This window comes from Cibotium barometz, chromosome 11 (assembly GCF_041138505.1).
Source record: "Cibotium barometz isolate CiBa-2024 chromosome 11, ASM4113850v1, whole genome shotgun sequence".
Lineage (NCBI taxonomy): Eukaryota > Viridiplantae > Streptophyta > Polypodiopsida > Cyatheales > Cibotiaceae > Cibotium > Cibotium barometz.
Window position 1 is genome coordinate 6,323,124 of NC_141056.1, and position 23,715 is coordinate 6,346,838.

Below are 23,715 nucleotides of genomic sequence, written 5' to 3' on the forward strand. Positions count from 1 at the left end.
GACATGACCAACAAGAACTACCAAAATCTGGACTGGAAAGTTCCTGCCAACTGCTGCCATCAAAACTGGCAAGCTGTCCACCATCTGGTCCGCAAAAGCCTGCACGTGCAGCGTATCCACACTTAAGTGGCCATTACCAAACTGCCACTCATCACAAAACTGAGGACCTGGGAGAGAGAGTGTTGAAAGTTTGTAAACTTCATTCTCCACTCAGCCTTCCCAAACTACCTGGCCTATTTCCTTGTCCTGGAGAGCTGTTAGAAGTCATCTCCTGTCTTTATGTAGACACCAGGGCCTTTGTTGTGGGTTTGCTTGCCCTCGTAGGTGTTGTTCTCATTTTTCCTCACTCCCCGTATTTTTTTGTGTGGCTTGGGTGGCAGCCCCGAGGTGGCAGGATGTCTTTATCTTGGCCGACTGTACCTGCAGTACCCGACTTCAGTTTTGGTGCTGGCCGACTGTGGTACAGGTCGTGGACACCTTGATGATGCTGGCCGACTGTTCATTTCTAGCCGACTGGGTGTCTTTATGTTGGTCGTGGAGATGTAGGTCCTGTCGGCTGCCCTACAGCAGGCCAACTGCTGTTTGGGGGCCATATAAAATGGCCCCACAGCCCCTTGCCATTGTTGTATCATATTCCGAGATCTTGTGTATATATAGTAGAGTCATACGCCTCTCTCTCCATTGCTGTCTATTTTCTGCACTTGCTCTTGTGTTTCCAGATTTAGTCATCATCTCCGTTGCGTATTCTGACATGGTATCAGAGCCCTAGGCTCTGATAATTCTTGGGAGTTGTGTGAGCAAGAGGGGGACTGTTGTGTTGCTGATTGGTGGACTGTTCGAGAAGAGGAGAAGCAAGAGGACGGCTGGCTGATTTGCTGGACAGCCACTTGCAGGTTAAGTTCTTCTTTGTTCCCACCCACCCACCCCGTTTTTTTAGATTACATCCCCGCAATGGCAGATTTGTTAGAGATGGCTGAGAGGCATGTGAAGATCCCTACACTCCCCATGTTCCCGGTGGACCGTCAGTTGGACGGGAACAACTACGGCATATGGAAGGTTATGATGGAATCTGTTCTGGAGTCTTATGACCTTGCTGATTTCATCGTTGTTGGGGTTCCACAGCCGGAAGTAGAGGAAGGGGAGTTACTGTTGATTCGTAAGGACCGGGAGGCATAGGCACAGTTGTGGGATCGTGTCAACGCTAGGGCCCGTTCATTTATCTTCCTCAACTGCACACCGCAGGTAATCAATCATGTAAAGCATATGACGGTGGCCAGAGGTATATGGCAGCATTTGGCCTCTCTTTACAACAAGGTATCGCCCATGAAGAGGATTTTCTTGGAAGTACAGATGTGGGTTATGAGCCCTGCAAAGTCGTCGACGATGCGGGAGCATATTAACAAGTTGCAGGCTCTTCAGCAGGAAGTTCTCTAGGCTGGGAAGAAGATATCGTTAGAGGACATGGCCATAACGTTGTTGTCGCATTTGCCCTCTGAGTACTCAGCTTTTTACTCGTTTTTGATTACCAGTGGCAGGCTCAGCACCATTACGTGGGAGGAGCGCCCATGGTCTTGGACCAGGAGGAACGATTCACGAACCCTCCATAGGGCGGAGGTTCGGAGGCCTTAATTGGCCAACGGTCGAAAGGCCGTAACACGGGCAAAGGGAAGGCTTCACCGGAGAAGTCTTCTAAGAAGAAGCCCAACTTAGACCGCGAGAAACTGAAGGCAGAGAGGACCTGTAATGATTGTGGCGAGAAAGGCCACTATTGGAGGCAGTGTCCCAAGCGGAGGACCGAGAAGGGTGAAGATTCCTTAGCAGCAATCATGAAGACTCCGGCTTTTGTGCACTTGGGAGGTGGACACCGATGTTTCATTTTCTTCAGGTAGGGAGGAGGTTGGAGGACTCTCCGCTACGGATACTCGGGAGTGGATTCTAGACAGTGGTGCTTCCACATGACTCTTACAGGATCTCTGCAGGTATTTTGGTCACATTCTTACTGGGGATACATCCACTATCTAGTTCACAGTGAGGGCAGGTTGGAGATAGTTCCCGATGGCAAGGGGGGAAGCATTCCTCCCAGGTGTTGTATGTTCCGTCACTTGGTTTTCATCGTTGTCAATGCATCAGGTTTGCAAGACTGGCGTACGGGTGGAGTGTAACTCGCGGCGGCGGTGCCCGGGGGACTAGGGTCTTTGACACACTTGTTGATACCATCAATGCATGTTAAAACACTTAAACATGGCCACAGCCTTAACACATATCCATCATCACTTTGCATAAAACATAAAGCTGGACAAAACATCCACAAATGCTGAAAATGGAGCTTGCACGTGTGACACCGCATAGAGGCCGGAATGGGCCGACCCCCCCCCTTGGAGTATTTTATTACCCAAGGAGAATATCATCATGTACAAGCTTTGAGGGCCTTACTCTCCCCACGGGAGATGCCGGATTATCCCTATACAAATGCCATAACACAGCCCAACACAAGGCTACCAAGCCGGAACATATGTTGTAGAAATGCCGAGCCAACAATATAATCCATATACCTCCGTGTGGGTACTGATTCTTCCCCAAAAACCACGGGTCTTCATGCAATAGAGCTGGTACAGCAAGTACAACTCTCCATTCAGCCGGTACAGCAGTTACAATGGCTGGTACAGCAGGTACAGTGGCTGGTACAGCAGGTACAATGGTTGGTACAGCTGGTACGGTGGCTGGTACAGCAGGTACAGCAAGTACAAATGCTGGTACAACAGGTACAATGACTAGTACAGTAGGTACAGTGGCTGGTACAGCCGGTACGGTGGCTGGTACAGCCGGTACGGTGGTTGGTACAGTAGGTACAGTGGCTGGTATAGTAGGTACAGCAAGTACAAATGCTGGTGCAACAAGTACAATGGCTAGAAATCATAATAAATGATTAAATACCCTTGCCTTCAGTATTTCTTCGCGATGGAAGCCTCCAAAACAGTCCCCAACAGCCGGTATTCTTCATGGGCAGCCTTCTAGAGAGAGAGAAAGAGAGTAGCCATCATTAGGGCAGCGTTCAACGGTGGTAGAGGCTAGTCTGCAGCAAGAGAGCCTCTATTAATGAAGAGAGAGGGCTCCAATTTATAGATTTGGGCCTCCCATGAGCTAAAATGGCAAGAGAAGGCTACGATGACAAGTGGAGAGCCACACAATAGCTAAAGTGACAAGTGTGAGGCCACTTGTCTCACTTTGATCCACTTTCTAACAAATGTCAGGCCACTTGTCTCACTTTGGTCCACCTCCTTGCCACATGTCCCAATCTAAGAGATGGGTTCTTCCATAAACTTTATCTCTAAAAATATCCCAACTGGTAGACATTCTGTCATAGGCACTTCGCCAACTCTTGGTATATGCTCAATTCCAGATGTAATGACGCGATCAGAGTTTCCATCGGAGTCGGGCCAAAAATAGCAACTCTCCTAAATTTTAGGAGTGTGGTCCTTTGTATTCTAGGATAATCCCCCATTCCCAAAGCTTGTACTTTCCAAATATTTAAACATCCTGGAGTTCACCAGACCCCTTTCAGACTGGGAAATGTCCAGGCTGGTGACATGGAGTTTGATGAGCATTTTGTTGCTCTCTGGGACAAAGCAATAGGCCAGGTAGTTTGGAAAGGCGGATTGGAGAATGGAGTTTACAAGCTTTCAGCACTCTCTCTCCCAGGTCCTCAGTTTTGTGATGAGTGGCAAATTGGTAATGGCCACTTAAGTGTGGATACGCTGCAGGTGCAGGCTTTTCCCAGGACCAGATGGAGGATAGCTTGCCAGTTGATGGAAGCAGTTGGTAGGAACTTTCTAGTACTGATGTTGGGGGTTCTTGTGTTCGTCAGTCAGAGGAAACTGGACAGGTAACTTATGCTCTGATGTCTCGTTGTATTCGGGACAAAGAAATTCCTGTAGATGAGGATGTTCTTTCCACGGGGACCTCTTGGAAAGCCAGGCAGGTGGCAGTTGATTACTTGCAGAAGGAGGTGGATTTTCCAGGCTTTGTGGTTTCGGATTCAGAGGGGGTGTTTTACAGGTTTCAGAAGGCCTTGCGTGGTTTTCAGCAGGTTTCCAGGACTTGGCTTCCCACTTTAACAGGTGTTGATCCTTGTGAGCAGTGTGATGCCTCTTTGACTCGGAAGCAGAATGGTTCATTGATTTGGTTGATGGACACCAGATTGGACGTGAGCTTCCCGATGAGGTTGTTGAGCTCATGGTTGCAGATGACTCTTTGGGAGGCAGGATTGCGTATCTTGTGGTTTCTGCAGCATGCGAAGGATCATGGACTCTGTTACACAGGAGGGGGATTGATGGATGGAGTCCGACTCCACGGTTGGAGTGACTCAGATTGGGGAGGAGATCCAGACATGAGGAGATCTACTTCAGGCCCAGGAGCAGTTTTATGGAGCAGTAAGAGGCAGTCATCTTTTGCCTTGTCATCGACAGAGGCAGAGTACCGGGCTGCTTGTGATGCTGTTTGTGAGGTGGTGAGGTTGCATGGCAGGATTGGGCTTCCACTAGAGGAATCCACGGACATCCAGAGGCACTTTGTTCGTGAACAGATCGTTGCTGATGACATCTTGCTAGAGTTCTGTTCGACGGAGGACAATACGGTGGACCTCTCACGAAGTCGCTATCTCAGGCTTTGTTCAGGCGGCACCCTAGCTCCTTGTGGTTGGTTCACAGCGAGGAGCTGAGAGGGGGTGTTAGATGTCATCTCCTGTCTTTATGTAGACACCAGGGCCTTTGTTGTGGGTGTGCCTGCCCTTGTAGGTGGCGTTGTCATTTTTCCTCACTCCCCGTATTTTTCCCCCATTTTTTTCCATTTTTCTGTGGCTTGGGTGGCAGTCCTGAGGTGGCAGGATGTCTCTATCTTGGTTGACTGTTTCTGCAGGACCCGACTTCAGTTCTGGTGCTGGCCGACTGTGGTACAGGTCTTGGACACCTTGATGATGCTGGCCGACTGTTCATTTCTGGCCGACTGGGTGTCCTTATGTTGGTCGTGGAGATGTAGGTCCTGTCGGCTGCCCTACAGCAGGTCGATTGCTGTTTGGGGGCCATATAAAATGGCCCCACAGCCCCTTGCCATTGTTGTATCATATTCCGAGATCTTGTGTATATATAGTAGAGTTATACGCCTCTCTCTCCATTGCTGTCTATTTTCTGCACTTGCTCTTGTGTTTCCAGATTTAGTATCTCCGCTGGGTGTTCTGACAAGAGCAACAAAATGCTCATCAAACTCCACCCGTATGCCAGTCTTGCAAACCTGATGCAGTGACAATAGATGAAAACCAAGTGATGGAACATACAACACTTGGGAGGAATGCTTCCCCCCTCTACCATCGGGAACTATCTCCAACTTGCCCTCACTATGAACTGGGATAGTGGATGTATCCCCAGTAAGGATGTGACCAGAATACCTGCAGAGATCTTGTAAAGCTAACGGGAAGGAGTCATGTGCTTGGAAGCACCACTGTTGAGAATCCACTCCCGAGTATCCGTAGTGGAGAGTCCTCCAACCTCCTCCCTGCACGAAGAAAATGAAACATCGGTGTCCATCACCTCCAGGTGCACAAAAGATGGAGTCTTCACGGTTGCTGAGAATTCTGCACCCTTCTCGGTGCTCCGCTTGGGACACTGCCTCCAATAGTGGCCTTTCTCGCCACAATCATTACAGGTCAAGGTGGTAAGGTACGTAGTGTACGGTACGCTATCAGTACGTACGGAACGTACTTCTGTACGGAACAAATTTTAAGGTACGTAAACAGTACGTACCATTTGTAAACAGTCCTAGAAACCTGAATATTTTGTAGACATAGCAACCAAAATACTTAAAATAAAGAGACTGAACCTCATTACTTAAAGTTTAAATCAATTATCAGTTACCAAGCCCATTACACAATACCTCATGTTAACATTAAACAGTCATAGTGATATAAGCAAGAACCATGAAAGTCATAGATAATAAAAGAGAGTACAAATATCATGTCTACAGCTGCCAGCACATGTCCTGGTCCACAAGTGCAAAAAGCAAAACAATGAAACACTACACAGTTGTCTAGACTCTAGAGTCTAGACGCAAGAGTCTCAAATCTCATCATCAGATGAAGATGATGAGTCTTCTGAAGAGAGCATGCCTCCATCATTGACACCATTGCCCTCTTCATCGAACTCTGGCTCAGTAGCAACAAGCTCCAGTGCATCCTCATCATGTGCCTCGGGAATCTGAGTGTGAATGAGTTCGACAGCCTCATTTGCACGCCTCTGCTGGGTGCGACGAACTGGAAGCTTTCCCCTGCGAATGCTCTCTCGTCTCGCAGAGCCTGGATCTGGAGCTGCCGGGCGTAGAGGAACGCTGAGAGATCGTGCACGTGAGCGGGTCACACAACGATCCACGCTCTCAAGCTCTCTATGTAAAGCTCTCAAAATCTCCTCTTGCTCATCTCTAATCTGCCGATCCACAAGCTCCGGGCTGGGTTCATCTACCATTTTGAGTAGTGTTGGATCAACATGTTTAAACATGCCACAAATTGCATATTGGACAATGGACATCCATTGAACTACAAAAAAATTTCTACTTCTAAGTTCTTAATGAGTCCAAATTTCAATGTATACCTGCTTCGGTGACCCCAAAGCATGGTAGCTTCGCACGAGCCTCATGTTAGCTCTGCAATACACCAACTTCTCTAATTGAGAAGTACTAAGGCGATTCCGAATCTTAGTGTGTATAAGGGAGTATGAGCTCCAGTTCCGCTCACATGCTCCAGCTGAGCAATCCTGTGCAAAAATGAGTGCAATGCGAGCAAATTTGTAAATCTTTCAATGCTAAAACATCAATCTTCATTTCCGAAGAGTATACTTTAGAGATTAATTACAAGTTACCTGAGATAGAACACGAAGAGCAACTCGTGAAAGGTTTGGAAGACCAACCCTTCCATAAGAGTGCCACCATGTCAAAGGGAATTTCATGGCTTCCTTCCTCAATGACACAGGTCTCGCAAATGAAGCACCAATACCACTCATGTAAGTGGTGAACTCTCTATCAATCTGAAGTTGCTCCTCCTCTGAGAACATCCTTCCCACATACTCTGACTGCTTCATGCTCAAAGCAGTATTATTCCATAGCTCTGGCGACCTGTAGAGAGGATGGAGCATGGCAGCCATCGCATGGATGGGACGGCTCATGAATGTCCACCGTTTGTCTACAATGTCCAAGATCTCACCTCGGCTGAAAATGAGAGATTGAACATACATGTCTTAGGTTATAGTGCTAAGAGAATCGAGAATCGAGAAGTCATAAAAATCAAAGAAAGAGGAAGAAATTAGAACTATTGCTTACCGTTGAGCAGTCATCATGGAGCACTGAGCAACATGGTCTTTCATTTGCATAAACAAATGAAAGACCAGCCCCAAAGTTGAGCCCTCCATGTCTGTAAGTCGGAGAAGGACATACACGGGCTTAAGTGCAACTGAAAGGCTATGAACTTGCTGCCAAAAATCATCATCCAGGATCCGCCTCTGCAACGCTCATCCTCTGAATTATGCATCTGTCGCCACCTTGGATCCACAACTGTTGATGATAGTGAATCTCTTATCTTGTAGAGCCTATCCAAGACCAAGAACATGTAGGCAAACCTGGTCTTGGATGGTCTCACCATATTCAAAGGGCTATGGCTCCGAAAGATGGCAAGAGCCTGATGCTTCTTGCGGAAGAAGGTGGTGATCTTTACAGCATCTGCAACAATGGGCTGCACCCAAACAAGCTTCCCAATGTCTTCCATAAGTAAATCAAGACAATGGGCAGCACATGGAGTCCACACTGTATGTGGAAACTCTGCCTCGACCATTTGACCCATTGCCTTGCAGTTAGAGGCGTTGTCGGTCACCACCTGCACAACATTGTCCTCCCCAACCTCAAGGATAGCCTGTCGAATGTGGCCATAAATGAACTCCCCTGTGATCCTGTCGCCTGCTCTCCCTACATCCACGGCACGCAAGAAATAGGTGCCCAAGCAAGATGACACAAGGATATTGATTATGTGCCTCTTGCGAATGTCTGCCCACCCATCTGAAATAATAGTGCATCCAAACTCCTGCCAACCTGCTTTCACAGGTGTGAGCGCCTTGTCTATCAAGGCCTTCTGCTCATCCAACATGGATGTACGCATCTTCGTATACTGAAGACCTGTCCATGTCTCAGTAGGCCCTACCTGCGCAATTGCTTTCACCATTCTTTTCCATTGGTCTGTCCTTAACACATTGAAGGATATATTACACTCAATAAGAGTGCGACAAATCTCCATTTCTGCCACCCTTTGCCGCTCTTTTACCCAAGCTTGTGATGAGATACAAGAACGCAGAGTGGATTGCTTTGATGCCTCCCCTGTACCTCTTGCATCTTGTGGCAGGAGGTCCTCATCATCAGCAATACGTGCCCTCTTCCTGCCTGTGGTGGATTGGGCTGAAGCCGAAAGACTTTCACCCTCATCTACTGTACCTGAACTTGTAACATCTCCAGTAAAAGCATCATGGAGAGCATCTTGTGTACTTTCACCACCTCTAACACTGCTTGCACCACCCATTGCAGGACAATTCTCCGCAATCAATTGGTCCCTCACAGCTTGTGGTATTTTATCACATGGACCACATTGATTGGTGCACCCGATACCTGTCATGTGCTTGATGACGCGAGTTATGGTGCTAGTGTACTGCTCCCCGCAATACTTGCATGCCCATAGCCGAGTACCTGACCCTTGCTGAGAAGGGGTGTTAACAACCCTCAGGACATTGGTGTGGATTGCCCAGTTCGGGTTAGTCTTGCGCGGCATGATGAAGCCTGGGCGTGAGAGAGAGCGAAGAAGAGCGAAGAAGCTACTCTGCAGAGTTTTGCAGGTACACACGATTGTGCAAGTATTCACATGGACCCAAAATTTGGTCGCTTAATGCCCAAAATCTGGTCGCTTATCTGCGAGCGCATGGTCGCCACACACGTTTCGCCATGCCACGCCACTTATTATTATTTTTTAAAAAAACCGTACGGATCCGTACAGTACGGTACCGTACCGTACCGTACGATTGTACCGTACTGTACGGATCCGTACGTACGTACGGAATCAACCTTGTTACAGGTCCTCTGCCTTCAGTTTCTCGCGGTCTGAGTCGGGCTTCTTCTTAGAAGACTTCTCCGATGAAGCCTTCCCTTTGCCCTTGTTGTTATGGCCTTTCGACCGTTGGCCAGTTAAGGCCTCCGAACCTCCGCCCTGTGGAGGGTTCGTGAATCTTTCCTCTTGGTCCAAGACCATGGGCACAAGCTCCTCCCATGTGATGGTGCTGAGCCTGCCACTGGTAATCAATGAAGAGTAAAATGCTAAGTACTGAGAGGGCAAATGTGATAGCAACGTTATGGCCATATCCCTCTTTCCCAGCCTGGAGAACTTCTTGCTGAAGAGCGTGCAGCTTGTTGATGTGCTCCCGCATCGTCGACGACTTTGCAGGATTCATCACCCGCATCTGTACTTCCAAGGAGATCCTCTTCATGGGCGATACCCTGTTGTAAAGAGAAGCCAAATGCTGCCATATACCTTTGGCTAGCGTCATATGCTTGATATGATTGATTACCTGTGGTGTGCAATTGAGGAAAATGAAAGAACGGACCCTGGCATTGACACAACCCTATGCCTGTGTTTGTGTCTGTGCCTGTGCCTGTGCCTGTGCCTGTGCCTGTGCCTGTGCCTCACATTCCTTCCGAATCGAGGGTAACTCCCCTTCCTCTAACTCCGGCCGTGGAACCCCAACAACAATGAAATCAGCAAGGTCGTAAGACTCCAATCTTCACATGCTTCCCAGCCATCTCAAGTAAATCTGCCATTGCGGGGGTGTAACTGAAAAGGGTGGGTGGGTGGGAAAAAATGAGGAACTAAACCTTCAAGTGGCTGTCCAGCAAATCAGCCCGCCTTCCTCTTGCTTCTCCTCTTCCCGTACGGTCCAAAACAGTCCACCAATCAGTAACAAAACAGCCCCCCTCTTGCTCACACAGCTCCCAAGATCTTCTAAGAGCCTAGAGCTCTGAAACCATGTTAGAATATGCAGCAGAGATGAAGACAAGATCTGAAAACACAAGAGCAAGTGCACTGCAGAAAAACACAGCAATAGAGAGGGAGAGAGAGAGGCGTGTAACTCTGCTATATTCACAAGGAAATCCCAAAATCCAGAATACAAAGTGTGGGGGGGCGCATAGGGTTTGCGTTTTTGAATTCGCAACCAATCTTGTGCATGTGCTTTAAGCTTCTCTGCATAAATCTTCATCTAGGTAGGTAGATCAGCATTACGCTTATAATAATGGATGGGAGCAGTAATTCCGAGAGAGTGAGGTGAGGAATGAGTAGTATCATCGACAAGATGAACTTCGAACTTGGTACAAATGGGAAAAGCGGAGTGGTGCCGAGCTTGTGCATCATCCGCCCTCACCGAGGGAGCCCGAGGTGAGGTCCGGGGGTGGTTTTCTCTTTTTGAGAGGGGAAGGGAAGTGGTGCAGAGCTCTTGCGTCCTCCGCCCTCGCTAGGAGAGCCTAAGGCAAGGCCAGTGGAGGGTAGGCGGCATCCTCGGCAGGCCTATTGACGTGGGCAGAGATGAAAGAGGTGCCCTGTCTGCCTACACACGAAACACTGGCTGGGGAGTCATGAATACTCAATCCGCTACAATAGCGGGCCCTCCTCCAGGTTGGGAAGTGCGATAACTTGGGAGCCTCTGGATCAGCTACACAAACTCTGATGGAAAAAATCCCAGCTGCCCTAGCTACCACCGAGGCGGCAGTTTGGGGGGGGGGGGGGGGGGGGTCTAGTACCTCCACGAGCATTTGTCCAATCCAACAGAGGAACGGGTGATACTTCTTCCTGAGGCCGGGGAAGCATACCGTAATTGGGAAGCTGGAAACACCTGCAAGGGGTTGGATGCGGGGTCGAAAATGCCTGAGCGTTGCATATCGTGATGGGGCTCTGCTGCAGCACTCGATCTGCCGTTGCGGGTGAGTCACTCCACCTGAGAGTAGCCAAACCCAAGAAAATGGATATCAATGATTTTGCCTGGCTTGCCAATAAGGGCTACCTGTAGCAAGTCTTGAATCTGTTTGTATGCGGGGCAGCTCCGTACGATCTTGCAAACTAGGGAAGGGGCCGCTAGAGAGGCAAGTGTAGTAGCCAAGAGCTGGAGGTCTACTTTGAAAAAATGGCAAGAGGCGGCGGCGGCGGCATTGGTTGGGGATGAACGAGTGCGGCTGCCATGGAGTCCTCCTAAAAGGGTAAGGACCATAGAAGCCGACTCTTGTCGAATGAAAAAAACAACCCAGGTGCAACACCTGTGCAGAGAAGACACGGGAGAAGAGGGGGACGACGGACGAAAGAGAAGTCTAGGGCGGAGAGAAGGGTAGAGGAGGGCTTCAAGAGGCAAGGCGGGGTGGCGGACAACATAAAGGAGGAGGGAGAAGGTAACACACAGGCAGAATGAGGCCGGGCGCCCGGAAAGGGGGGGGGGGTAAGACACACATACGGGATGGCTTGGGAAGGTGAAGCGGCATGCGGATTGCGTAAGGGAGGATTGTGGAGCACAAGAGGAGCGGCATAAGCGGACAACCAAGGAGAGGCCAGAGGTGAAGAGGGGGATGGTAGGCGACGACAATGGCGAGGACTCAGGGGAGAGGGGGTGCGCAGGTTGCTAACGGGAGAGCTCCAGCCCAAGGCTCAGTACACTATTGAGGTGAAACTCCTAGGTAGTGTTTTTGCTCTACAGTTAGTAGGAAAATGCATGCAACAAGTTAGGGTTTACGTTTTTGCATTTGCAAGCAATTTTCTGCATGTGCTTTAGCTTCTTTGCATAAATCTTGCATGTAAGAATAGTTTGCATGCATTTTTTCAAGTCTAGGTAGGTAGATCAGCATAATAATGGATTATGTATGGAGCAGAAACTCCAAGAGTGATGTGAGAAATGAGCAATATCCTTGAAACAAGATGAACTCCGAACTTGCACAAACTGGAAATAGAGGAACTTGAAGCTTGGCATCAACAAAAGATGGAGAAATTTGATTTCTGGCAAAAACAAGAAGTTGTGGCTAGTATGCTAGCTTCAGCAAAGACCGTGGGAGAATAACCAAGTGTTGAAGTACAACCCAAGACAAGGGCATTGTCTCTCCAGGAGACCTTCCGAGATAGGAGCAACTCTTGGAGGACGTTGTCAACAAGGTTGAAGATCCAACATAAGTACAATTGGTTTAGATTCAGATGCTAGAGCCAGGATAGGTGGATCTATCCAAATCCTGTACAGAGGAGGATGAGGTCAGCTTGGCGATAGTTCCCATGCCAATTTTCGAAGAGCTTTAGGAGCATCCAACAAATCCAATATAGAAGAGGATGAGACCACTTGTGGAGGAGCGTTTTCTATGACAGTAGCTCATTAGAGCTATTATTGGAGATAGAGTTGACGAGATTAGAGTAGAGCCTATAGATGGACCAGAATAGAAGTGGAGCAAAGGTGCATCAAGTTTATCAAAAGGGGACGTCACGTGTATACCTTATCGAAATGCACATGGACATGCTTCCCATTTGCAATTGTCTTTTAGGCAAGATTAGAAGGTGAAGTGAACCAGCCGGGGCAGAGATTGGTATTATTGGAGATAGAGCCGGTGCGATTAGAGCACATCATGATGCTTTGAGCTCGCTGAAGCTCCCGCCTCCACCCTGCACTGCGCGCCCGCCTGTTCGCCCCCCCTCCCTCTGTCGCCTGTTCGCCCCCCACCTCTCCGCCTGTTCGCCCCTCCACCCCCCGCCTGCCATCGCCCCCTTCTTCTCGCCGTTGCGCCCCCTCCTGCCTCGCTGCTGCGCCTCCCCCCTCCTCGCCATTTCGTCCCCCCCCTCCTAGCCGCCTCTTCGTCTATTCGCCCCCCCCCCCCCTCTTCGCCTGTTCGCCCCCCCTCCCCTTTGTTGCCTGTTCGCCCCCCACCTCTCCGCCTGTTCGCGCCCGCCTCCCTTCAGCAGCGCCCCGCCTCCCCTCCCTTTCGCGTTGTTGCCGCCCTCCCCCTTAGGGTTTCTCCTTCGTTTTCGCCCCCTCCCTCCTCTTTCGTGCTGTTTTTCACCCCCAGGGGGTTTTGTTTTGCTTCATTTTCATCCGGTCTTCCGCCTCTTTGTGTGCAGCCCGTTTCTTGCAGGTTTTCCGCTTTCGCCTCGCCTTCGCCTGAGCTTCAGACTCTGATGGAGACTCCTCCCGCCTCGCCTCAGAGGGACTCATCCGCAGCCCCCTCGCCCGCCCCCGAGGACATCCCCATCAGGCTTTCTCTTTCGCCGGAAGAGGAAGCGAGCCTCACCGCAGAGGTGGAACGCCTCCAGGCTCATTCCACCATCTGCCGTATAGTCGGCACTCGCCCCAGCAGAGGGGAGATCAGGGATCTTCTTCAGGCTCGCCTTCTTGCAGATGTGGGCAAGATCCTGGATGTACAGCTCCTGGGCCGGGGCCATTATCAGATCGAGTTCGAGGCCGCCCAGAGCGTTGCCAAGGTCCTTGCCATGAGTCCTCTGGACATCAGGGGTGCTCGGGCTTTCTTCAGACCTTGGCAGCATGGATTTGACCCAGCAGCGGCGGAGCAGGGAGAGCGCCTCTTCCATATTACAGTTTGTTTCCCTGGTCTCCGCCGGGAGTATCTTCCGCTCCTCTCCAGGCTCGGAGCATTGGTGGGCTCGGTACTAGAGACGGGCCCCTCAGCAGCTTCAGTGGTGGCCAGAGCAGCTGGGCTACCTTCGGTCAGAGTGTTGGTGTCTGACATCTCCTCCCTTCCTAAGGTCATTCAGCTACCTAGGATAGGGGGGGGTGGATAGATCAGAGAGTGGAGTTCTCGGGGCTCCCGAACCAGTGCTTCATTTGCAGGCAGGTCGGTCATCTCGCCAAGGCCTGCCCTCGCAGGAGACCTCGACCCTCACCACAGCAGCAGGCTACTGATGGCCCGCCCACAGATTCGGCTCGGCAGGCTGCCTTAGGGACGCCTGCTCAGGCCACAGAGACCTCGGAGTGGCAGCCTGGACAGGGGCGCCGCCGAGGGAGACAGCCACAGCAGCACGCCCAGAGACCGCTGCAGCAGCAGCCACAGTCTCAGCCTCACTGGGTTCCCGTGAGGAACAGCTTTGCTCCCCTTCAGGAGGAGATCCCCTTCAGGAGGAGACCCCTGCAGCGACCAAGGACCAGGAGATGCCAGCTCCCCCTCCTTCACCCCCCCCACCCCCGTCCCCTCCCACCGCCTCGCTTCCGCCTTCGCCTCCTCCCGCCCCCGCTCCGGTTTCGGCAGCGGCTCCCTCTCCACCTCCTTCGCCTCCCCCTCCTCCCCCTCCGCCCGCCTCACCTTCCCGAGAGACCCTGGCAGTTCCCTGGCGCTCACCTGCAGTCCGGAGAGCGCTGAGCACTGACCTCGCTCGAGCATCACAGAGGAGACCTATGCCGATTAGGGCCTCACGGATTTCATCTATCCGCAGTCGGCTGAGTCGCCTTGGCATTAGATAGCGCTCGGAGGCCTTTGATTATACCTTTACACGGCTTTTTGGAGCAGAGGGCCCCCATGAGCCAGCACCCATTCGAGTTCATGTAGTGATACCTCCGGCCCGCGGGGAGGAGGCACTAGACTCAGCGGTGGCCTTCTCGTTCCCTCTATGTGGACCTTGTGATCGGGAGTGGACTCTAGAGCTCGCTCTCAGCACTTTGAAGACTCAGGCAGTTGAGTTTTCTCACCACATGAGTGATCTGGAGGTGACAGATGTGATAGGCCGACTTTGGGAGTTGGCTCATTTTTTCTTGGATCCCGAGAGTGTGGATACCTCAGGGATTCGGCATTTGGTCGTGCGCATAGTGGCAGACTTGGCACGTGACCCTGGATATGTGAGTATACACGAGGTTTCTCTGTCAGAGCAGGAGGCAGTCGCCATGGGCCACAGCCACTGGCGCCTGATCCGGGATTCTTGCAGTACACCGGGTGGGCAGATTTGCAGCCGTTCGGATGGGGACTACTCTCCATCCAAGCCGCTTGCGAAGGCCCGCCGTACGGCTGAGACAGCATCCACCTCAGCAGGGCATCCATGAGGATCATCTCATGGAATGTACAGGGCCTTGGCGGAGCACACTTTATACGCTATCGAGGTTGCTTGAGGCAGGAGCTTCAGAGATGCCTGGTTGGTGGCAGCATTGACATTTTGATGATGCAGGAGCACCACTTGGGTGAGAGCAGGATCCGGAGATATGGTTCGGTGATGCCTGGTAGATGGGACACTTTTTGGTCTGCAGGGTTTGGTCCTTTGGGTGGACAGGGAGGAGTATGCATGGTTATTGCAGATGTATGGCGGCAGGCCATTGTGGATCGAGGGATCATTGTGCCTGGTAGAGCACAGTATGTCATTCTGAGGATGCATGATGAGCTATTGGGTGTGCTCAACATCTATGCGCCCAATCATGCTAGTGCCAGAGCAGAGTTCTGGACTCAGGTTACAGATGCATTGCCAGAGGCCGCACATTGGTGTGTTGGGGGAGACTTCAACATGCTTGAGGACCCGGCAGATAGGGTGGGAGGCAATCATGTTACAGTGCACGGCACGGAGCTTGCAGCTTGGGACCGGTTTTGCATGTCACTGAGGATCACTGATGCATGGCAGCATGGGGCTTTCTCCCGGTCTCAGGACAGTCTTAGTTTCTCTCGGTCGGATCGCCGGCAGGGAGGGACTAATCTATCACGGCTTGATCGCTTTTATGTGGGCGATTGGTTAGGGGAGCGAGGGGGCTCCGTCGGCATTCTCGCTGGCACCTCATTTTCAGATCATGCGCCAGTTATATTGACATTGGAGGAGGGGACACGGGAGCCCAGCTTGCAGTTGAGGATCCCAGAGAGGGTACTTGCAGATCCCAGTCTCGCTGAGGACATTGAGAGGATCTGGCATGATAGTCAGTGCTCTGACCAGGATGCAGCGGGCCAGTGTGCCCAGGGACTCATTGATCTTAGCTCTTTTCTACATGCTGCAGCTTTGACACGACAGGGAGAGATTCACAAGCGGGAGCAACGGCTGAGACGCAGCCTTGCTTCGCTACAGCGCCTTCAGGAGCAGCAGCCTGCATGTGAGTGGGTGGCGTCCCAGCTGAGCCAGGCACGCCAGGAGGTTAGAGAGGTAGAGGAGCAGAGACATGAGTTTTACTATCGTCGTCAGGCCTCTCAGTGGAAGCAGCTTGGTGATAGAGTGACTGGGGAGTTTTTTGAGATCACTGGACCCCGTCATGCGCGAGCAGGAGTCCGCCAGCTTGGTAGACCGGATGGATCGGTAGCTACTGAGCTCGGGGAGATCAGCGCTATTGCCACTGCTTTTTATAGTGACCTGCTTTCAGCGGAGCCAGCCACTGAGGATCGAGATGTTTGCAGACAGACTGTGTGGGCCCATGTGCAGAGGAGGGTCACAGACCATATGCGTACAGTTCTAGGTGCGCCTCTGTCAGAGATTGAGCTTGCCGAGGCCTTGAGGGTCCTGCCGCGACATAGTTGCCCAGGGGAGGACGGACTGACGTCGGCCTTTTTTATGCGCTATTGGGACCTTTTGGGGCCAGGCCTCCGCAGGGGCTTTCAGCATGTTTTGGACACTGGGGTGATGCCGCAGAGCTTTTCAGAGGGCTTGATTTATCTTATCCCCAAGGGGGAGGGAGTATCAGATGACATTCGGCATTGGAGGCCTATTACGATCCTCAATACTGTCTACAAGGTCTTAGCAAAGGCCTTGAGTTTGAGGATCCAGCCCTTCCTGGGGGAGTTGATTCATGCTACTCAGACAGGATTTGTCAAGGAGCGCAGTATCCTTGACAACATCTTTACTTTCTAGGAGGCGACGGCCCGAGCTAGATTTCTTGGCGAGGACTTGGTCGTGATGCTTCTCGATTTTGAGAAGGCATACGATAGAGTTGATTGGGGATTCTTAGAGGGCACTATGCTTCGCTTGGGCTTTGAGCCAGGATGGATCAGAGGGGTGGCAGCTCTGTATTCCACAGCTCGCAGCCAGGTGCTGATTGCAGGAGGACGGGGGCCGAGTTTTGAGCTGACCAGATCAGTCCGTCAGGGGTGTCCTCTCGCCCCTTTCCTTTTTCTCTTCTTTGCGGAGGCTATGAGTATGTATTTGACGGCAGAGGAGGTTGGTTTGAGAGGACTTCAGCTCCCAGTCCGGGGGGAGGATTTGCTTGATGCTGAGTTTGCAGACGACACGGGCTTATTTTTGCATGGCCAAGAGGCCAATCTTATTCGGGCTGAGCAGTCGCTCCAGGTTTTTAGTGCAGCTTCAGGAGCATTGATCAATTGGCGCAAGACAGTGGCCTTTTGGATCAGTAGTGCTCCCACTCCGGCATGGAGCCCAGGCCCCGGTTTTAGATGGATTCCTCCAGGCACAGCAGTGCGGTATTTGGGATGCCAGATTGGCCTCGATTTGTCACCTGAGCAGCAGATTGCCCCGCTTCTTCTGAGCATTCGGAAGAAGCTATTGTATTGGAGTACAGCTCGACTATCCTTGGCTGGGAGGGTGGTGGTGGCAAATCAGGTGCTGTTAGCGACCATGTGGTACATTACGTCTTGCTGGATTTTCTCGAGCTCTTGCATCAGCCAGGTACAGAGGCTGATCAGGAACTTTCTGTGGTCTGGGCGGGACGGTTAGCCAGCTCGGGCAAAGGTTGCATGGGCAGTTATTACACTTCCGCTGGCTCAGGGCGGTTTGGGCATTATAGATCCAGTCGATCAGAGTAGAGCCTTATTGGGGAAGCTTATTGTTCGGGGGTTGCTTCCAGGCGGCGCTGAGCCTTGGAAAGAGCTCCTCTTGCAGCGACTGCAGGCTCGGGCGCCCCCTGCAGGGGGTACTTGGGCACCAGAGATTCGCTGGATCTTCATAGAGATGAGGAGGACAGGCCTCAGTAGAGGATGGGAGGACAGATTTGCTTTGAGTATCCTGAGAGCTTGGGAGCTGCTGAGACCGGGGCTCTCTCAGCGGCCTCCTTCTTGTGTTGAGGAGCGGGCCAGGCAGCCGCTCATCTGGAGCCCAGCGGTTCGTACGGACCAGGGTCATATGCTGGGTTCTCGGCCTCGCCTAGCCTGGGGACCTTTAGCGGCAGGCCCAGCTCGTAGTTTTGGAGACTGGCAGGCTTTCTGCAGTCTACCAGAGGAGATCCAGGTGGAGAGGCTGAGTCACTTCAGAGGGGGGCTGATTATGAGGGATGATATTCAGGAGGCACTTACAGAGGAGTGGTTCACACCTCTCGAGCCAGTGGCCCCACGGTGGATGGGAGCCTTTACACAGTTGGAGATCCTGATTGCTGTCAGAGCTAGCACTGAGGATGGCAGATGCCTCTACTATGAGATTCAGGATGAGGGCAGACTCCAGAGAGTGGAGGTGGAGTCGCCTTTGGTTGCAGAGTGCACCTTTCAGAGGATTCGGGTAGTGGCTGCCGCTTCTCGGAAGTGGCATATTGACCTCGACCCTGCTGATGTACTCCCGGATTGGCGCATATGGGCATATGCAGCGCGCCCCTTGGCCCGGCTACAGTGGGACCCCGGGGAGTACGAGTGGCATGATCCTTATGCATCCCTTGAGGCCACAGAGATCACCTTTTTCCAGTATACTGTTCGGCTGGGACGGCATATTTTGACGGCGAGGAGGACGGTTTCTCCAGCGGCAGCGGGGCATTGGCGATTGCAGGGACTCTCACAGGAGTTCCTGGAGGATTTCTGGGCTCGGCTCTGGGCTAGTCGGCAGGCCCGCAGGATCTCGGCTTTTCAGTGGCTGGTCGCCCACAGGGGCTCAGCAGTTGGCACTTGGCTTGTTTACAGCGGTCTTCCGGCGGCCTGCGTCCGATGCGGCCACCCTATGGAGACACAGAGACATTGCCTTTGGGACTGCCCTCAGGCACAGCAGATTTGGCTGCGGATACTGCGTATTCTGGCCCCCCTCTCTCCAGAGGGTATGTTTACATGGGGTGCCGCTGCTTGGTCGACTTCGTCAGGGCCTGCTATGGGCTATGAGATGGAGCAGGGCTGTCAGGCCATCAGATTTATTAGGGGCCAGCCTCGCCTGGTTCCGGCACCGGATTTCTCGTCCGCCAGCTGGACACAGGAGAGGGATTTACGATGGGAGCTCCTCAGCAGCCTCACCATCTGGTTCACCTGGAGGGCCCGGTGCTTTACGGCCTTTGAGGGGAGATTAGAGCCACCAGCAGAGACTGTTCGGGGGATTTGGCAGGAGTTGATCCACACCTTGCGAGGACAGTACGACCGCATCCGGGGAGACTCGGATGAGGCGATCTTACGGCGCCAGGCCTTTCACACCACTTGGCGCTGTGGCCCGTTCTACACCTTACACACGGGATCCCCCCGTTGGCACTACAGGCCACCTGTTTGGCTCTTCCCCCCCCCCTATTGTATGATTTAGCCGCTCAGTTCTTTATACTGATGCTTGTATTTTGCAGCACCTAGGGAGAGTCTCCCGGGCTGCCATGATGTATTCACTGCTCTTCTCTCTCTTAGGAGCAGGAGAGATCTTTTGTAGCCCTACGGGCGTTTTTTTATAACTAATGAAAGGATCTTTTCTCGGAAAAAAAAGATTAGAGCACATCATATAGATGGTCAACTATAGCTGTGAATGCTGCTCTGTACTTAGCTTCACAACTTGAAGTGCCCACTATTGGTTGCTTCTTGCTCAACCAAGAAATGCATGAATTTCCCAAAAGAAAGCAATTCCCACTAGTGGACACCCTAGTGTCATACCTAGTCCAATTGGAATAACTAAAAGCATTCAGCTGAATATCACCCCCCGTGGCATAAAGCAATTCAAGAAACTGGGTGTCACGTGCACGCCCGTGCCATGGCTAATCTTCGGCATGAACAACATAATCCCTGTTGGATTATATCATCTCCAGAGGGTCTACATCACCTTTTTCATGCTTGTATTCGCCATTTATGAGGCCATGCATTGGCATATCTTAGCAGAGATTATTCAACATTTTTCTACCATTTTTGGGACATTTTTAGGCATTTTTTGTAGCATTTTATGCTACTATCTTGCTGTCGGCCTGCCACAACTGGCCAACAAGCGCTTGGGGGGAATATATAAGGGCTGACTCCCTTTCCCCCCAGTTTCTCTCATTTTTCAGCATTGAGTTGAGGTCATTAGCAGCTGCTTCTGCTTCTTACCATTGTACAGCACCTACGGGCTTCCCTCGTGCTCAGTTTTCAGCAATAAACATCAGTTTTTAGCATTTACAGGTCTAGTACTTGGGCCTACATCTGTGTTTTCTATTTGCTTCACTTTCTTTCATGGTATCAGAGAAAAACGCTGACCTGTGCAGAAGAGAGTTGTGTTTTCTGTTTTGGAGCAGAGGCTTCGACAGTTTGCTGTGTTTTCTGCGGAATTCAGCATAGAAGGTGCTGCGTTTTCTTTTGGGAGCAGAGGCTTCCTCAAGAGTGCTGCGTTTTCTTCATCTGACACTTGGGACCTTTGTATTTCTGAATTTTCAGCAAAGATTGCTGAAGCCCTCTTCTAGGTGTTGAGGACAGGGAAGTACATCTTGGAGAGATCTTCTTCCTCTCCTTTCAGTTTCCGACCCTCCCTCCCTTTCTTCTTGCTGTGCACAGCCTGAGAGGACGACTTGCTGATTTTTTTTAGCCCCTTTCTTCAAAGAAGGTTTCTTGTCAGAGGACATGGCTTCACAAGGTTTCTCTACTGCTGCTTCTTCTCCTGTTGATTCTCCAGCACCATCATAGCTTGGATCCCCTGCTCCCATTGCTCCATAGGTGGTTTCTATTCCCAATCTTTCCTCTCTGAGTTTCTCTCATCCAGGTCTTGTTGGGTTTGGGGGAAGAAGCCTACACACAGACACACGCACACAAGTGCAAGAGAGAAGAACTAGTGAAGCTCTAGAGTGCTGGAAAAGATGTACTCAATAATAATATGAAAGTACAATGTGAGTACATAAAGTAGCCTAGGGCAAAGTGCCCAACATACATAGGTGTGTTCACACGAGGAAAAAACCTGTGTCCAGTCACAGGGAAAAAGTGCCCGTGAGTAAGCTGTGTTCACACCTGAACTAGCCGGGAGTGGTCATGACCAACAAACCCCCCTCAAGTGAATGGTGTGAACGCGGACAGGGTGTAGCAAGCTATCCTGGAAGAGGCTGTAAGCTCAAAGCTTTGCGGAAAACTTCAAACTTTTCCCTCGAAAGAGGCATTGTAAACCCATCTGCTATATTGGCATGTGTAGACACACAAGCCAAGTCAATCTCTCTTGCATGGAGCCTTTCCCTGACATAATGATAGTGAACCTCAATATGCTTTGTGCGGGCATGAAATACTGGGTTTCGTGCAACTGCCAAAGCACTCTGACTGTCAGTGTAAATGGTGGTAGGGGACTGCTGTCCAACACCAAGATTGGCTAGAAGGCAGCGTAGCCAAACACATTCCACAGTAGTTGTAAAGGCTGCCCTGTATTTAGCTTCACAACTAGAAATGGCCACTGTAGGTTGCTTCTTACTGAGCCATGAGATGCATGAGTCACCAAGAAGAAAACAGTTACCACCACTGGTTGACACTCGCGTGTCATAGCAACCTGCCCAATCATTGTCTGTAAATGCAAGCAAGCATAGTGTAGAAGAACTGCCATAAAACAAGGCAAAGTTTGCGGTGCCTTTAAGATAGCGAAGACACGCGTACACGCTTGCCAATGCATAGTTTTCGGACAATGCATGAATCTATTCAACTGAGAAATAGCATACTGTATGTCCAAACGAGTAGAGCATAAATAGATAAGGCATCCCACAGCTTGCTGATAGGTGGCAACATCAAAAGGCTCACCAGCATGCTCAAGTGACAGTTTTAGACTTGGTTCCATAGGAGTAGAAATAGGTTTACAATCTGTCATGTGAAAATGCTCAAGGAGCTGCTCAACATATCTGCACTGAGATAACGTGATACCCCCCTCAAAAGGTATAAATTGTATGCCCAAATAGTAATATAAATGCCCCATGCTTGTGACATCAAAGGCATGCTGCAAATCAGCTTTAAAAGCTGAAATATCACCCTCTTCAGGGCCAGTGATGAGCATGTCATCCACGTAAAGAATAAGGATGAGAACATTGTTCCCAATGTGGCGTACACAAAGTGTACTCTCAACTGAACTATTCTGGAACCCTTTGGCAGTCAAGTATGCATGAATTTTGTGGTACCAAGCACGAGGGGCTTGTTTAAGACCATACAGTGCTTTATGTAAACGGCATACTTTACTTTCTGCACCTTTTTGAACAAATCCAGGAGGCTGAGACACATAAACTTCCTCCTGCAAATCGCCATTCAAAAAAGCAGTTTTGACATCCAACTGATGTACATGCCATTGCTTGTGGACAGCCAATGCAGTAAGAGTACGTACATACGTGAAGTGGGAGAAAAGGTCTCCTCATAGTCAATGCCGTCACATTGGGCATACCCTCTGGCGACCGAGCGAGCCTTATGGCGATCAACTGAACCATCAAGCTTACGCTTAGGCTTGAAAACCCATTTTGTGCCAATAGCACGCTTGCCTGGGGGCAAGTCACATAACTCTCAAGTACCGTTTTTGTCAATGGAGTACAACTCCGAACGCATGGCTGCCACTCAATTGTCATCCTCCAATGCATCAACATAAGAAATGGGTTCCTCATTACAAGCGGTGGCAACAAGAGCTGAATCCACATAATGTGAAGATGCAGGGCGAGAAGCAGCACGTCTACGACCTGGCATAAATTTAGACTGTTTGCTATCATGCAAAGTGTCAATCAGCCACCATCTAGGAATAGTTTTTGACTTCCTAGTATCTGCATCTTCCTCTGCCAATGCATCACCCAAGGCATCATGATCAATCTGAGGCATTTCAGGATCAATTTGGGGCAAGTTCAGCTGCTGATTTTGCTGGTTTTCAGAAGGCATAGGTGGCTGTAAATGAGCTGAAACTGGCTCTACATTGTCCACATTTGAATTGAATAAAGGCAACAAAGTATCAAACACATCTTCCGGCCCAATAGACAGCTGTTTGGTACATGAGACAAGTGGTTGAGATGCATATTCATCACAGATAACATCTCTTGACACAATGATCTTGCCTGTATTAGGCACATAGAGTATGTATCCTTTACTCTCAGTACTATAACCAATGAAAATGCATTTGATTGCCTTTGCATCAAGCTTATGTCTTTGTTGTGTGGGCACATGCATATATGCCAAACATCCAAAGACTCTCATATGAGTCACCACTGGAATCCTGCCATTCCATGCCTCATAGGCAGTCATAGATTTCAAGGCTTTAATGGGCAATGGTTAAGCACATAATTGGCACACATAACTGCCCCAAGACAAAACTTACTGGGCAAATCCTTGCTTTTGAGCATGCAACGTGCCATCTTCATAAGTGTACGATTACATCTCTTTGCAACTCCATTTTGTTGAGGAGTATAGGGGGTAGTACACTGATGAGAAATACCATGTAACTGCATGTAAGCTGTGAACTCATTTGACAAATATTCCCCCCCTCGATCTGTACGCAATGTGACAAGCTTGTGTCCACAAGCATTTTCAGCCATGGGACAGAAGTCTATGAAAGCTGCAAAGGCACCTGACTTCATTTTTAAACCATACACC

General features: G+C 50.5%; 2 protein-coding genes across 3 annotated transcripts in view; one reads left to right on the top strand and one right to left on the bottom strand.

Moving 5' to 3' along the window:
* LOC147633694 (uncharacterized) overlaps window positions 1-23,715 on the top strand; it is a 74,088-nt gene that overhangs the window by 14,487 nt on the left and 35,886 nt on the right. The gene's annotated exons all lie outside the window — the stretch shown is intronic.
* Window positions 5,974-8,978, bottom strand: LOC147633695 (uncharacterized). 2 transcript variants are annotated; one of them, XM_086804701.1, is made up of 4 exons: window positions 7,360-7,559; window positions 6,903-7,248; window positions 6,636-6,797; window positions 5,974-6,530 (listed from the first exon to the last, which is right to left on the bottom strand). In XM_086804701.1, exons 1-4 carry the CDS (start codon window positions 7,446-7,448, stop codon window positions 6,108-6,110), a joined length of 1,020 nt encoding a protein of 339 aa, XP_086660827.1. In that variant the 5' UTR covers window positions 7,449-7,559; the 3' UTR covers window positions 5,974-6,107. The 2 variants fall into 2 exon arrangements, with proteins under 2 accessions (XP_086660827.1, XP_086660825.1); XM_086804699.1 differs by lacking the exons at window positions 5,974-6,530; window positions 6,636-6,797 and having other exon boundaries at window positions 7,113-7,248; window positions 7,360-8,978.

Bases quoted from the DNA above. Each gene is read 5' to 3' on its own strand.
- LOC147633695 (XM_086804699.1), bottom strand. From the start codon at position 8,848: ATGCCGCGCAAGACTAACCCGAACTGGGCAATCCACACCAATGTCCTG.